At 34.5% G+C, this 17,079-nt stretch overlaps 1 protein-coding gene across 2 annotated transcripts; it reads left to right on the top strand.

Moving 5' to 3' along the window:
- The first annotated feature begins 8,313 nt into the window (after positions 1-8,313).
- Positions 8,314-9,769, top strand: LOC145114040 (FK506-binding protein 2-like). 2 transcript variants are annotated; one of them, XM_079050056.1, is made up of 6 exons: positions 8,314-8,483; positions 8,617-8,657; positions 8,990-9,052; positions 9,137-9,227; positions 9,306-9,410; positions 9,505-9,769. In XM_079050056.1, the coding sequence occupies exons 1-6, from the start codon at positions 8,402-8,404 to the stop codon at positions 9,594-9,596; spliced, it is 474 nt and encodes a 157-aa protein (XP_078906182.1). In that variant the 5' UTR covers positions 8,314-8,401; the 3' UTR covers positions 9,597-9,769. The 2 variants fall into 2 exon arrangements, with proteins under 2 accessions (XP_078906182.1, XP_078906181.1); XM_079050055.1 differs by having other exon boundaries at positions 8,323-8,483; positions 8,611-8,657.
- The last annotated feature ends 7,310 nt before the right edge of the window (positions 9,770-17,079 follow it).

Genomic DNA, 17,079 nt, shown 5'->3' with positions numbered 1-17,079 from the left:
TTCACTTTGGGACTCGACGATTCTGTCAGGCAGAAGGCAAGAAAAATCGATTTTAAGCAATGAACAAACACACAATGCATCAAATACAATAGAAACCAAGCAAGGCTCTGATACCACTGATGGGTTTTGAGCAAAACAACATTCCTAAGTGCACATGCAAAATCCTAAAGCTTTGGATCTAGGTTTCTCTATTGTACATGCAAATTTATCCTAAGGTTATAAACCGTAGATCTAGCATATCAAATTCGAAATAACATAAAAAACAGGTTTAGATGTTTACCTTTTGATTGTTGCAAGAATCTTCAAGCTTTGAGGGCCTAATATCACAAGTGTAATACCTCTAATGGCTTACAAACACCAAGGCAAGAAGATGATCTAGAAGAGAGGGGACGAAGGCACAATTTCGGCTCTAAGAACTTCTTAGGGTATTTGGTAGCCGAATTCTGTAGCCCTGGGGATCCTTATATACTTGAGCTGCTAGGGTTTCAGCCAAAACCGTAATTGGATAACTTAGGCCTTAAGCAGTCCAAGGAACCTTCTGGAATAAGGCTTGGACGATTTCAAAGTGGGCTTCCACCCTAATTTTTTCCCTCCTTACGTCCATAAGGATCCCCAACCCAAAACTCAACTATCTTATAATTGCAATTCCAGTCCCCTTAGTTCAATTAATCTCTTTTGATCACAAAATTAATTTCTTAATTAATTCTTGATCAATATTAATTAAACAAGATGATTTCTCTTTTAATATATTATTCATATAATATATTAATAAACCATAATATCCTCTCTCTCCAGAAATCATCATGTCAAGTTGCTTTGGTGAAGGCAACCCAAAAGGACCATGCTACAACCGGTTCAAGTACATATCAAATATAGTTATGGACTTAGACACTAATCCAACAGAAATAACGCAGCAGACCCAAATCCTTCATAGAAAATAGTCGAGCTAGATCATGCTTCAAAGACTCAATACCATCATGGTCATCACCAATAATAATCATGTCATCCACATATAAGGACAAAAGAATCCGCCCTACACTTGAGCATCTAATAAACAAATCCGAATCATGATTACTCTATACAAATCCAAGAGAGGTAATCACTGTGGAGAATTTCTCAAACCAAGCACGAGGTGCTTTCTTGAGACCATACAAAGCTTTGCGAAGCCGACAAACCTCACCCGACTGGTGCTGAATTCCTGGGGGAGGAGACATATAAACCTCTTCATGGAGGTCACCATTCAAAAAAGCATTTTTGACATCCATTTGAAAGATCTTCCACTGTCGAACAGATGCAACTGCAATCATAGTACGTACTGTCGTCATCTTTGCCACTGGGGAAAAAGTCTCCTCATAGTCAAAACTGTACTGTTGGGAATACCCTTTTGCTACAAGTCTGACCTTGTACCGCTTAACAGACCCATCAGATTTTGCTTTATCTTGTACACCCAACGAAAACCAATCGTATGTTTCCCAGGAGGAAGGAAAACCAACTCCCATGTATGAGTCTGATGAAGAACAGTGAGTTCCTCAGCCATAACATTTTGCCAAAAAGGATCCAATACAAATTCTCTATATGATTCAAGTTCCGAAAGATGGTGGATGCTCTCTATAAATGAAGCAAATGATCCTGAGTATATAGAGTAGGCAAAATCTGGAAGCTTGGTGGACTTAATAGGACGGGTAGACCTCCTGAGGGGTGGTGGAGGTGGGTCTTCAATCTCAACAGTCGAAGGTGTGGAGTCAGGAAAAGTCGAGGAACTCTCTGAAGATGGGGGCGTGTCCTGAGCTGGAGGATCAGGTTGCATACATGAATCTCGAGCGTCTGTATCCTCATCAAAAGGACCAATATAGAGAAGATCTGACTTCGTTACATTATGGGTTGTAGCAAGAATCGAGTAGAAAGGCATATGTTCCAAAAAGGTGACATGCCAGGAAACAAATAACTTCTGACTCACAGGATCATAACAACGATATCCTTTATGCCCGACACCGTACCCCAAGAATACACAAATAGCAGATTTTGATCCCAACTTGTTCCTCTCAACATGAGGACGACGAACAAAACAAGTACATCCAAAAACTCGTAGAGCAGAGTAGTTTGGTAAGTGGTCATATAGCTTCTCAAAAGGAGACATTCCTGAATTCAATGCAGTAGGAACACGATTAATAACACAAACAACAGTTAAGACCGATTCTCCCCACAAGGTACTAAGAACCTACGCATACAAGAGTAATGAGCGGGTTGTCTCAACAATATGACGTTGTTTCCGTTCTGCCACACCGTTTTGCCGATGAGTATCTGTACACGATAACTGGTGTATGGTACCATTAGAAGCAAGTAACCGAGTAAACTCATTAGAGGTGTATTCACCCCCCCCCCCTAAGTCACACCTGAAGCACTTTATCACAGCTGAATGTTGAGTTTTAACACAAGCTCTAAATTGCTATAAACGCTAAGGAAACCAGATCTGCGTTTCATAAGATAAACTCAGGTATAGCGAGTATAATCATCTATAAAAGATACATAATAGGTCGACCCACCCTCTGTGGATACTGGTGCAGGACCCCACACATCAGAATGAATAATATCAAAATGAGAAATAGAGCAATACATACTTTTACTGAAAGGTAAAGCAGAGAATTTTGCCAGTTTACAACCACTACAATCAGAAATATCACAAGTGTTCAAATCATCCAAGCGAGAATCCCAAAGATAAAACTGAGACTACAAAGGACTCAAACGAAAAGAATACAAATCAATGTTGGAGGCAGCAACAACATACACTTTGAAAACCTCCAAGACATAAAGTTCTCCCACCCTACGGCCGATCCCAATCACCTTCTGAGTGTGTTGGTCCCATATAACACAAACGAAATCAGAAAAGAACACCCAACTACCAGACTTACACAAATGGCTGATCGAAACAAGATTCATTGTGATTTTGGAAATATAATAAACATAAGGGAGAGGGGTATGAGGAATAGAAACAAACCCAACACCCTCGACTGTCATAGATATATCACTAGCAGACGTAACATAGATAGATGACATGTGTGACAGAGAAGTAAACGATGACAAATAAGGAGACATTTAATGGTTGCACCATAATCTAAAATCCACAAAGATTAAGGTTTACCTGAGGTACTGGATGAACTAGGACCAGAATGAGACATAGATGCAGACATGGCAGTAGGATTGAAGGCCAAATACTGTCTGAAACTCTCAAAAACCTTGGGATCCAATGCAGAAGGTGGCATGTTGCCAACTGACTCAGTGTCAACTGATGGGGCAATAACATCAACAAAATATGGAAGACGAGGTGTCCATGGAGAAGCACCAGAAGAACGTGGCTGGAACTTTTGCTGACCATACCTATGTTGTTGTCCCGACCGAGTCTGACCAGATTTACCCTTGTTAACTAACAATGGACACTAAAATTTCCAATGATTTTTTTGTTTGCAGAAGGCGCATTCATCATAAGCAACCCTTGTATTTTGACGAGACTGATTAGTGGAAACAACAAGCACAACAGGAGTGGAAGTAGGAGTGGAGATTGCTTTAGACCCTTTATCCGCGTGAGATTTGATACGAGTCTCTTCAACAATCAGCTCATGAACAACAAAATCCTCTGAGGGAAGAGGGTAACAATGAAGAATCATTCCACGTAAGCCTTCTAAATCATAATGCAACGCCATCAAAAACTGAACCAAAGGTTATTCTTCCCTCCTAGCAATATAAGGCTCAAAATCTTTTAACTCTTTAGATTCAGTAAGAGCTAACCGATCCTATAAATCAGACATAGCAACATAGAAATCTTGAATACTCATATCATTTTGTTGAAGGGCACGAATGTCATATTCTAACTGATATTGGGTAGCAAAATTAGATAGAGTATACAGTCTCTCCAAATGGTTCCACACTTCCTTTGATGTGTCATATTTAGCCAATTGCATACCAATAGACCGAGTAACATAATTGTTAATCCAAGTAATGACCTTGAATTATCAGTCTCACAAGTATCAACCAACAAATCAAAATTTCCAGCTTAAGGCACTGAAGGTTTGGCTTTAGTCTCAGTGATATAGCCCCACATATTCTTCCCACGAAGGAAGTTCTTCATAACATAGCTCCAATAAGTGTAATTTTTTCCATCCAATCGAGTATTGATTGACTGATGGGAATCGTCCTTTCCAGTCATAATGGACAAGCAATCAGAGAACAAGAACAACAAACCAGCAGAAGCAACCAATCAGGCAGTAAGAAATCGAACATATGACTGCTACAAAACCTTCTAACAATGTATCAAACCTCTGCTTTGATACTATGATAATAGAGTCATATGATTAATGAAAGAGAAAGATTACAAAGTTCTTGAAAAGCATAAAAACAAAGAGCAACAAGATAGAGAATATATAAGCAAACGAAGCAAATCCTAACCCTAATGGGCTAAAAACAAAAAAAGCCAAAAATAAGTGGGCTTATAATAAACACACACACACACACACACACACACACATATATATATATATATATATATATATATATATATATGTATATATATATATAGAGAGAGAGAGAGAGAGCTAGGTTCAGGTGTTTAAAGTAATTATTGTGTTATTGTATGCATAAATGTGGGCCAATCAAAATTTAAAATAAAAATAATTAATTAAATAAATAAATAAGGGTAAATAGGTAATTTGATAATTAGTTTCCACAAATAATATCCTATAATTATGGTAACCATTGACTTCAGCTACCTAGGTTTTCTCCATCCATCGTCTGCTTTTTAAAACCACAATGATGAATTAAAGGGGTGTTTGGATCGATGACTCTTTGTGATCCTTCTCCCATCGTCGGCAGCCCCAAAAGCAATAGCGGCAGTGGCGGTTGACAGACAAGAAGGAGGCATGAAGGCAGGGATTTCTTTTGGTCCGTTTGTCGATCTGTCGCAAGGAGTGGGGGGGGGGGGGGGGAAGCATCGGTCTTAGCTAAGAAATCGCAAGTAGAGAGGGATAGGCAATCGATCTCCGGAGGACTCCTCCTTGGTCCATCTGCTTCGTCACCAGTGATCACGAATCAAGGGGGAGAAGAATCGATCGACAGAAGACGGTATGGGATTTGTACTGTGGTGTTTAATCGAAGTCAGTAACATACGAGAAAAGGGAAAAGGATTTCGGCCCTCCGACGATTGCAGGTAACGGATGGGGGTTTCTGCTCCGATTGGTTCTTGGCTTTCCCCTCTTCTGTCCGGCAGCCAAATGTAAAGAGGGAAGGGAGATGCTAGCAACAACAATGACAAATTAAAGGGGTGTTTGGCTGGTTCTTCTTAAATAGAAAAATGAACGGGAAGCAACAGGTAAAGGTTTCTCTTTCTTTTGTTTGATTTTTAACGGAAATTGAAGGAGAAGAACAACACAAGTTCTTATTCTCCTCTTGGTTTTGATTGATATCAATTGGGTGTTTGGATTGGGGTTTGGTCATCGACACAGGAAGGGACTAAGGTGGATAATGATGTTGAAAGTGAACGTAGTTTGTCACTATTTTCATATCAATTTTACTTCTTCTTATATGATAAAAATCAATTTGTTTATGTAGATGATTCAATGGATGATATTTGTGAGATTCCAATTCTATTGGAATGGAATAACGAATTCCAATTCTGTTGGAATGGAATCATGAATTCCAATTCGGTTGGAATCACAGAAGTTGATGTTTGACGAACGGACCACAAAATTGAAAGTGATTCTAAGCAATATTATTCTTTTAGAATGTATTAGTATCGTTGTTAGATTTTGATGTTTTCTTTCCCGTTTTGAAAGTTTTTTTAGTTTTATTCTATAACAATAAATGTAATTCTTAACAATTGTTACCCGTATTCTATAAGAAATAATGTATTTTTTGTTTTTATTTTTCAATTGATTGTTCAAGAATTTGTTATTCTACAAGAAGTTTTTAAAGTCATGATCAAGAAATAGGTTCAAGAATATTTTTATTATTTATGGTTCAAGAATATTTTTATTTTTGAATATACTCATAAACATATTCTGTCAGAATGTCCGAATTAAAAGAATTATAATTCGTAAAATCGGATTTTTAAAATTAATAGAATCTATGATCCTTTAAAAAATGAAATTTTCCTTTATTAAATCTATATTAATTGACTAAATTACCCTTGTAATTAATTAAGATGATATTTTTCAATTATATTTAATTCAGTAATATATATTAATCACTTTCTTAAAATAAGTAAATTTGATTGGCCCACATTTATGCATACAATAACACAATAATTACTTTGAATAAAATAACCTAAACATATATATATATATATATATATATATATATATATATATATATATATATATATATATATATATATATATATATAGAGGTGGGTTCAATTGAGAAAATAAAAAAAGTTGAGAATGGGGGAATCATTCTCAGCCACTCATTTAATTAGCATCTAAACATAAAGGACACGGTGGTAAACTTGTAAATATGATATAATAGCCTTCAATCACAAATACGTAAGTGTAGAGAATTAGATAACAGTTGAAATTCATTCGTTTTTTGCTCTTTCAATCCAACCTTCAATTCTGCTTGAATACGAACATATCTTCAACATCTACGATTAATTATACTCCCAGCATCATTAGAACAACATCATCGATAATCAACAAAAAATTCAATTCGTATCATTCATTCAACATCGTTCATCAAATAAAACATCGAAATTAAGGTTAGAAAAAGATCAAATCACTTTTTGTTTGAAAATTTTCATATATTTCTCTACCAATCTACTATTTTGTAAGATTTAAATAGTCAAAGTATTATATTTATCACATTTTTAAAAAAGTTAACTTGTATGCACTCCAACTGTTTGATGAAATGCATAAACTAAATTACCACGTTATATTCACATATGAATATGTTTTCTCACCTGAATTAATATGTGAGTATTAAAACACAAAACAAATATGCAAGTCTGTATGTTATTCATATGTGAATAACATATAAAAATTATATATATTTCTAAGAACACCTTGTAATATTCATATATGAATATACTGTGCAATATTCACATATGAATATACCAACTATTATTCATAAGTGAATATACGATCTAATATTCACAAGTGAATATACTATGTACTATTCTCATTTGATATACTATGTAATACTATATAATATTCACATATGAAAATATAATCTAATATTCATAAGTGAATATACCATCTAACATTCACAAGTGAATAAACTATGTAATATTCACAAGTGAATGCATCGTCTAATATTTAAATATGAATATACTATGTTTAGTATATGTTATATTCATATATGAATGATACTTAAATTATAAAAAAAAATTAATCATAGTTTTTATTCATAAGTGAATAACGAATGTACTGTAGTAAAAACCTGATTCATTTTTATTCACTTATGAATAATGATAGCTGAAAATATAAAAAAAAAATTATTTTATCTTAAAACTATATCAATATGGATGTCTATTTGTAGAGAATAAAAAATCATGAATTTTGGTATATTTAAAATCATTTTTCGATAAAAATAGTTTCTTAAAAATTAAAAAAAAAACGAAAAAACTGTGTTTTTGTATATATTAAGGTAATGTTTAGCATAGTTTAAGGAAACATGTTTTGTTGGAAAACACATGTGCATTCGTTTCTCATTTCCGCCGTTACGTTGGAGGCTTTTGCGGCAAAAATAAATGATTGGCTGAGAATGATTCCCCCATTCTCAACCTTTTTTTTTCTCAATTGAACCCTCCTATATATATATATATATATATATATATATATATATATATATATATATATATATATATATATATATATATATATATATATATGCTAACAAGTTTAACCATTTAATATAATAAACTATTATTTTTAGTTTTTACTATATCATTTAGGCAAGATCCGACATTTTTAAAAGTTTAAAATTCAATTATGTACATAATACTCGGGGTTTTTAAAAACTCTTGTCCTGAAATATTCTTTGAAACTAAAATATTACATTATTAAAATTCAAGTGAAAATAACGTTTAAAGTTAAACTTCTTAAAAGTTTAAATGATGAAATATTTTATAAAGTTTGATTATTATTTAATGAAATCGTCTTAATTTATAACCTCGATTCATAGATAATCCAATCAAAATTAAACATTTTATAAATTGAACAGAATTAGAACTCGATTCATATAACTAATTATTACCGATCATAAACTTCTCCGCCGTATACTCCGCCGTATCTGGCCAACAAAATTCTAGGGTTTGTTTATGACGTGGCGAGTTATGATTGGGTGATGCCCGTCACACCTTGAATCATCTAGCAAGATATTCAAAGTCGAGTCAAACAAACCTTTGCACTACGCAGTCATGAAGAAGATAGCGAATGTGGCTCAAGTTTCTGCAATGACGGGGATCTCCATATTGATTCTACTAATTGCAGCTACACTAGGTAAGTGTAATCGAAATTGATTGATGCATCGATTTGTATTTTTTATTCAAAGTTTTCGTTTGTAAAATATTTAATATGGTTTGAGTAAATCAAACGACGATTTGATGTATTCCGACACAAATCGTAGTTTCAGCAAAGTCCGGAGACGTAACGGAGTTGCAGATCGGAGTCAAGGTAAATTTACCGATTTCCATATTTTATTACTGCTGTTATTCGTTAATTTGTTTTGCGCGTGTACTGTTTGAATCGCTGTGATTAGTTAATAAATTGATCATGAATTTTGTTTTGAAATTTATGATTACGCTGAAAAATTTGACTAGTTTTATTAGTTGAACATGATTTCGCTTGATTATTTATGATTACGTTACTCTTTTAGTTAGAGGAGGATGTCAGATCCCTAATTGATCGAGCGAGTGATTGAAATAGATCTGTAGTCGTGATATCATTTGAATGTTAATGCGTTGAGCATGATTTCGCTTCTGAACCTTGGATGCATATTGTTGCAGCATAGGCCAGCATCTTGTGAGATACAGGCACACAAAGGTGATAAAATCAAAGTTCATTATCGGGTGAGAAGATGCAATTGCGATTGAAGGATCTTGTTTCATACTAAATCAGCAAACAATTGGTAAAAATAGTGACTCTTCTTGCAGGGAAAACTTACTGATGGCAGTGTTTTTGATTCAAGCTTTGAAAGGGGAACCCCATTTGACTTTGAGCTTGGCAGTGGTCAAGTCATAAAAGGTACAAACCCATTGACCACCATCCACCACCACCCACCATGGTTACTGTTGTAATAGCTTAAGAAATTTATGATTGCAGGATGGGATCAGGGGCTATTGGGAATGTGTGTTGGAGAGAAGCGTAAGCTGAAGATACCTGCTAAAATGGGTTATGGAGACAGAGGTTCACCGCCTAAGATCCCAGGTAATTCAAATTATTTCTTTCTCTTGGTTTATATTTTTGGTTATTATTGGCTATAGAAGAATAAAAATAAATATTGCGATGAATATTGTGACAGGTGGGGCCACACTTATATTCGACACGGAGCTTATTGCAGTTAATGGAAAAGGAGCAGCTGGAGTTGGAGGAGACGACAACAGTGAGCTATAGCTATGATAATCCCAGTGAGTAATTTACAAGGAGAGCAATCCGTTCATCAATTTCAAGTAAAATTCATCATTCTGTTTTGTTTTGTAATCATAATTTTACCACTTGTTTTTTAAATTATATTTAACATATGAATTCTTTCTTAGGAAAGAGGTAATTAATTAGCTTCCAAGTGATATGCATGTTAACGTTAAGAAGTTCATAAAATAAAGTTTTAGATGTCTATGTTGGTTAATTAGTTTCCAATCCAAACTACATCACGTAAAAGGGAACTAAATTATGAAGCTGAGAAACTAGAACAATAAAAATGTGTGTAAGCAACTTTACACCACTGATGCAAATTTGTAGTTCGACAACACATGATCTGGAATCTCCATGTGAAGTAATTAAGTGTAATAGGTATTTTGCCATTTCATTATACAGTATTTGATTATGGAGTAAATAAAGCCAAGCCAGATGAGTGATTTTTTTTTAATGGGCTAACCATCTCCATGAATCATCAGTGGATGTGAGAATTGGAAATACTCCATCAGATCGAGATTGATCAATTCTGCTACTTCTATACGTTTTGTGCTAGATCGAGTGTTTCTTTTCAGTTCCAAGAAACTGTCTTTGATAAGTCACTAGAATTTGAAATGCACTGATGCAAGATATATATATATATATATATATATATATATATATATATATATATATATATATATATATATATATATATATATATATATATTCCAATATTAACTCTTCAAAAAAATAATATAATGTGAAAGGTAAAAATAAAACAAAATCAGAGGTAAAAAATCAAATTAAAACCTTAAAAGTAACAAAAAGAATACAAGTTTATTTTGTCACCTCAAAGTTGGACACGTATTAGTTTATTCATGATTCTTTAAGGCGTGTGAGGCGTGATCTAACAGTTATGAAAACGTTTAAGACGGATTTGTTAAGGGTAATGTTCTAATAACATGAAAAGGTGTGCATTATTGCGTTATGACGTGGGTTTTTTTTTTTGTTTTAATTATCGGGCGTAAAACAATTGAGTATTTGTTAACTTTTTTTTATATTAAATGATAATATACCATTTTTAAAAACCTGATATATTTGATATAATTCCATAATTCTATGATTTATCTTTTTTAATATATATATAAAACTGTGACGCCTTGAAAAATACCGTGACTCACCGGGGCTTGTCATAACTTAGTTTTGACATTGCCGCCAAACCAACACCCCACGTTATTTAGAACCTTGGTTTTTTTAACTGTGGACTCGCATCATTGTTTTCTTTTTCATATTACTATATATTGTATAGGTTAGTTGATGTATTCAACATAAAAGCTATAGTTTTTTTTGTGCGAATTATAAAAAAAAAAAAAAAAAAAAAAAAAAAAAAAAAAAAAAAACTTAGATTTTCAGTCTTTTACTAGAAACATGATTACAAGTTGCTTTTTTTTTTAATATTTATAGAAAAATCATTGATACTTTGAATTTTTTATATTTAAATCATTATTTACCACTAAAATCGGCTAGAAAGTATGATACAAATGTTTGCAATAATTTATGACCGAAATAATATATACACTATTAGGTTGTTCTGGATTAGACTAGTCTCTATCTTTATAATATTAGTAACATGCTAATCGAATTTCGTAGGTAAATAACTGATTAAATGAAAGAACATCAATTTAACCGTAGTTTTTTTTTTCGTAGTTTTATAATAGTTTATAAGTAATTTACTTAAAATATTTTTTTTACCGGGTCATAATTGTCCGGAATTTAGACCAGATTTATTGGGGCACGTCACAACCTATAGAGTGGACAAAAAAAGAAAACAAAACTTTTATTTTTTGAACAAAAATATACTAATATATCTCTAGAAAAATCTCATTATATATAATTAAGTTTACTTTAATTACATTTTTGTAATTAATATATATATATATATATATATATATATATATATATATATATATATATATATATATATATATATATAATTAATGTGATGTATAAATGTCAATATAAAAAGTAGCTTTTATTTATATGCATTGCTTTAATGGGCAAGTATAACAAAAAGTCTCAAGTTTTACATGTATAATTAGCAATTTTTTTGTTGGTAAAACCATAAATTTCGGACGATTCTTTATTTTTTAAAATAAAAAGTTTTCTGAAAATTTATGGTTTTATCGACCAAAAAAGTTAGGGTTTTGCCAACAAAACATGTATAACTTGAGACTTCCAAGTTTTACATGTTTTGTTGGTAAAAACCATAACTTTTTTTGTTGGTAAAAACCATAAGTTTTCAGAAAATCTTTCATTTTTTAAAAAATAGGGACAATCGGTTGATGACATAATAAAAGCTTTTATAAAAACTTATGTTTTTTACCAAAAAAAAAAGTTAGAACTTTTGCCAAACTATACATTAAAATTTGAGATTTTTTTGGTATTTGCCTTTGCTTTAATTACAAAATTGTAATTAAGGTAGCGTTATTTATATATACATTTTTTGCAATTAAAATAGCATTAGTTTTAAAATATTATTTGGTTTACCGGTAAACGAATAAAATTAACAAGTTGCATAAACATTATGAGCATAAATCTAGATAAAAAAACATATTTTAAGATAAAATCGTAAAAAATATTGTAAATTCTAAGAGTTTTTTTTGCAGGTCTTTCTTAAAGTTATTGGATAAAGCGGCAAAAAAAAAAAAAGACCCTGTTAGAAGCTACTAAAATAAGGGTTTATGTTTTTGTGGCATTATCCCTAAAACTCATCTAACCCGTTATTTAAAGTCAAGCTGAACAAACTGTTATTAGCCCAACCATTCAGCATTCAGGTATTCAACCCAGACAAGTAGACAGGCCCATAAGAATTAAGCGACGTCCAGCCCATTTGGAAGACTAGAAATCGGATTCAGTGGGTAATACTAATGGCACGTGATACCTACGGTAATCTGCAATCCAGGAAGAATAAGTCCAAATTTATGATGCATGTTTTTATTTTTATTTCTCCAGATCTCCTTTTAATTAGGTCAACGTATCAGCATAGTTTCATTTATTGTTATCTTGCTCCTTATGTTTAGCTACTAATGGAGTTCATCAGAATTTATTACATGCATTCGTGGGAATTCATAGGAGAAAATTGCCTTTTCACAGAAATTAAATGGAGAAGTGGAGCTCCATATTGATTCTACTACTAATTGCAGCTACATTAGGCAAGTAAAATCAAAATTTAATCAACTTATATTTCGCATTTTTCTAAATTTCGTATTTTAAATGAAACGACGATTCGATGTATTCCCTACAAATCATATAGATTTTGCGAAGTCCGGAGACGTGACTGAGTTAAAGATCAACGTCGACGATTCGATGTGTTCCTCATCAATTTGTTGAATGCGTGTCGATTATGTTGAGCAATCTTAGTAGTTTTGTTAGCTGAATTGTGTCATTTTGTGATTAGGTTACTCTTTAAAATGAACGTTTCTAATAATTTAACCTTCTTTCTTTTGTTTCTGGACATTAATCGGATCTATTATTGTTGCAGTATAAGCCAGCATCTTGTGAAGTGAAGACACAAAATGGCGATACAATCAAAATCCATTATCGGGTGAAACGATTTTATCCAATTCTTGTTTTTTCTAATTTTGTTTTTTGTTGTCTTTCTCTAGTTGTAATATTTGTTATGTTATTCTGTCACCGCTTTCCACAAACTTGTTAAATAAACCCTAAATGAATTTTGCAAGCAGATCTGCATGTTATAAAATCCAGTCTTAGTATATATTAAGGATATACAGTCCGAGCCCATTAAACAACATCAACAGCAGCCCAATACATCAGCCTATTAGCAATCTGAAGATCCGATCCAAGGAGCTGATACAACACGTTTATAATTCACTCTGTATATTCAAATGTACAGTCAATTAGATTCTATATTTGTGCCTACAGAATCGCTCTTTTCCAGTTGTATAATCTGTTGTAAATAGCCTATATAAGGCATATCCATTAATGAACAAATTAATTCATTCGATCATACAATTATTTCTCTATATGGTATCAGAGCTCCAATAGCTCCTCTGAGTTTTCTTTCCGATCCTATTCCAGTGATTCTTCCATGGCGATCATTGATGTTAACACTCATACACACTTTCCAATCAAGCTCACTTCAAATAATTTTCCGGTTTGGAGAAAACAAGTAATTGCAACCCTAATAGGGTTAGGCTTGGACGGTTATGTCACAGGCTCAATCGAAGCCCCATCAAAGGTTCTATCAACCGACGCAACAAAAGCAAACCCGGAGTACAGACCCTGGTTTCGTCAGGATCAGATTATCCTTGGTGCCTTTGCTTGGAAGCTGCTCAGAAACAATTCAATCCGTTGTCTCCTTCGCACACACATCCTATCAAGCCTTCAAACGTCTTACTGAAAGTTATGCTAGTGTTTCCCGCTCAAGAATTATCTCACTGAAGTCTTGGCTAGCCAATAACCCTAAAGGTACAAGCTCTATCACTGAATTCCTCCATGATATGAAAAACATAGCCGATGACTTAGCCCTAGCTCAAAGTCCAGTCGATGAAGAGGACTTAGTGGTCCATATACTAAGCCAATTAGGAGAAGACTACAACAATATCACAGCTGCCCTCAAATTTCGTGATACTGCTATTACCTATCCAGACCTATTTGTAAAATTACTTGACCATGAGCGTACCCTAAAAAACACTTCTGCCTCCCCTGTTATCGCAACTGTCAACAATACACAGAAGTTCACAAATCGCTACTCCAACAAATCCAGCAATGATAATCGCTACTCACAGCGATTCAACAACAATCAAAATCAAACCACAGGGGCTCGTTTCTCTCGTCCATCCAGTCAATACAGTGGTGGTAATTCTTACTCAAAAGGTAATCGAAATTCAAGCTATTGTCAATATTGCAATATCCCAGCTCATGAAACCAAAGACTGCAGGAAGCTAGCCCGTTTTCTCAGGGAAAACAACATCACTATTTCCAATTCCGCAAGTCCACTCGTGAATACCACTACTATTGGACCAACTTCCTCAACCCCACCTTGGATGTTTGACACTGGCGCTTCTCATCATGTAGCCTCCACACCTGCATCGTTTCACACCATCTCAGAATACGGAGGTCCAGATGAGATTGTGTTAGGCAATGGTAAAACTCTTTCTATTTCTCACATTGGTCAATCTGCTCTTCCTACTACTTCTAAACCTCTAAACTTGCATGATATTTTATATGTTCCAAAACTCCGCAATAATCTTATTTCTGTTGCTAAATTGTGCAAATCTAACAATGTTTCTGTGGAATTCTTTCCACACTTCTTCCTTGTTAAGGATCTTCGAACAGGCATCATACTCACGCGGGGAGTGAACATTCATGATGTCTATTATACATCTATCCAGTCACTTCGTAGTCTTCCAAGAGTCAACTCCACCACCACTTCAAGTCAATCAATAAGCTCCTTGCATCACAAGTTTGGGCATCCATCTACTAAAGTTTTCAAGTATCTTCTTAGTCGTTTAGGATCCAGCTGTAATAAATTTTCTAATGTTTCTTTCCATTGTCATTCTTGTTCTATCAATAAAAGCCATAAATTGCCTTTTGGTGATAATTCCTTTAAAGTTTCAAAACCCCTTCAACTTATCTATTCAGATGTGTGGGGACCTGTACAACTTTCAAATGATGGCTATGCATATTATGTTACCTTTGTTGACTATTTTTCTCGCTATATTTGGTTGTACCCAATGAAAAAGAAGTCGGATGTTTCCATTCTGTTTACCCAGTTCAAAACCTTAACCGAAAAATACTATCAAACACCCATTGTCTCCTTATTTACTGACAACGGGGGCGAGTTTATCAAGCTCTCCTCTTACATGCAACAACACCGTATTTCTCACTTCACCACCCCACCACACACCCCTGAACAAAATGGGATTGCCGAAAGACACCATCGCCACATAGTTGAAACTGGGCTCTCTCTTTTACACCATGCCAATCTCCCACTTCATTTTTGGAGTCATGCGTTTCAAACAGCAGCTCACCTCATAAATCGTTTGCCTGCTCCCTTACTCAACTACCAATCACCCTATGAAAAAATTCACAATGCAGCCCCATCCTATACCAAAATCAAACCATTTGGATGCCTATGCTATCCATGGTTGCGACCTTACTCACCCTCTAAACTACACCCACGATCCACAAAATGCATTTTCCTTGGTTATTCTACATCTAAGTCGGCCTACAAATGCTATGATCCTACAACCCACAAACTATATCACTCAAGACATGTTGAGTTCATTGAGCATACTTACCCCTATCACACTGATTCACAAACAACTTTACCCACAGCTGATTCCCTTTGCTCACCATCACATACAGCCCCAGCCACCTCTACCCCTGCCTCGGCTATCTCACCACCACTTTTCCCGCCACCAGCAACTAGAACCCTTCCAGATAACAGTTGCATCTCCTAAGATAATTCCACCCACTGCCCCATCCCAACAGCCCCCATCCTCACCCATACACATCGCACCTCAGTCTCCTACACAGCAACCAACCACCTCCTCATCAAATATTGATCCGCCTATTGTATCTGTCACACCTTACCCACAACGAAACCGAAAACGGAACTCAAAATACTTCAACAACAACCTCATAAATACTACCACCCTACATCTAATACGTACAACCCTCAAACCTACTACCCATAATCAAGCTTCCAAAGACCCGAAATGGAGATCTGCAATGGACACCGAGTTTAATGCACCCATTCAAAACAATACTTGGTAACTAGTTCCTGCCTCCACTCACACACCCATATGATGAAAATGGGTTTTTTCGAATAAAACGCAATCCGGATGGCTCCATCTCTAAATACAACGCCCGTCTCGTAGCCAAAGGTTTCTTACAACAATATGGCAAGGATTATTTTGATACTTTCAGCCCGGTCACTAAACCTGTTACTATACGCACTGTTTTATCCATTGCTCTTTCCAACAATTGGCCGTTAAACAATTAGATGTTAACAATGCATTTCTTCATGGTACACTTCATGAAGAAGTATTCATGACACAACCACCTGGCCACACTGATCCCCAATACCCTACTCATGTTTGCAAACTCAAGAAATCCATATATGGCTTAAAACAAGCCCCACGGGCTTGGTACATCGAACTTACCACTTTCTTAATTCGGTTTGGGTTCAAAAAATCGTTAGCTGATGCGTCACTGTTCATTTACCAAAATAAATCAATCACTTGCTACTTCATGGTCTACGTAGATTATATAGTACTCACCGGTAACCATTCCCACTTTCTCGATCACTTTATCACTTCTCTAAGTGCAAAGTTCTCTCTAAAAGATCTTGGTGCATTACATCACTTCCTTGGTGTCGAAGTTATTCCTACACCCACTGGTTTGTTTCTCTCTCAACACCGACATATACAAGACATCCTTACTCAGTTTCACATGG

This window comes from Lactuca virosa, chromosome 5, assembly GCF_052849685.1.
Source record: "Lactuca virosa cultivar CGN04683 chromosome 5, Lactuca_virosa_CGN04683_v6, whole genome shotgun sequence".
NCBI lineage: Eukaryota > Viridiplantae > Streptophyta > Magnoliopsida > Asterales > Asteraceae > Lactuca > Lactuca virosa.
The sequence above is the reverse complement of the archived record's forward strand: the minus strand, read 5'-3'. Positions and strand labels throughout refer to the sequence as shown.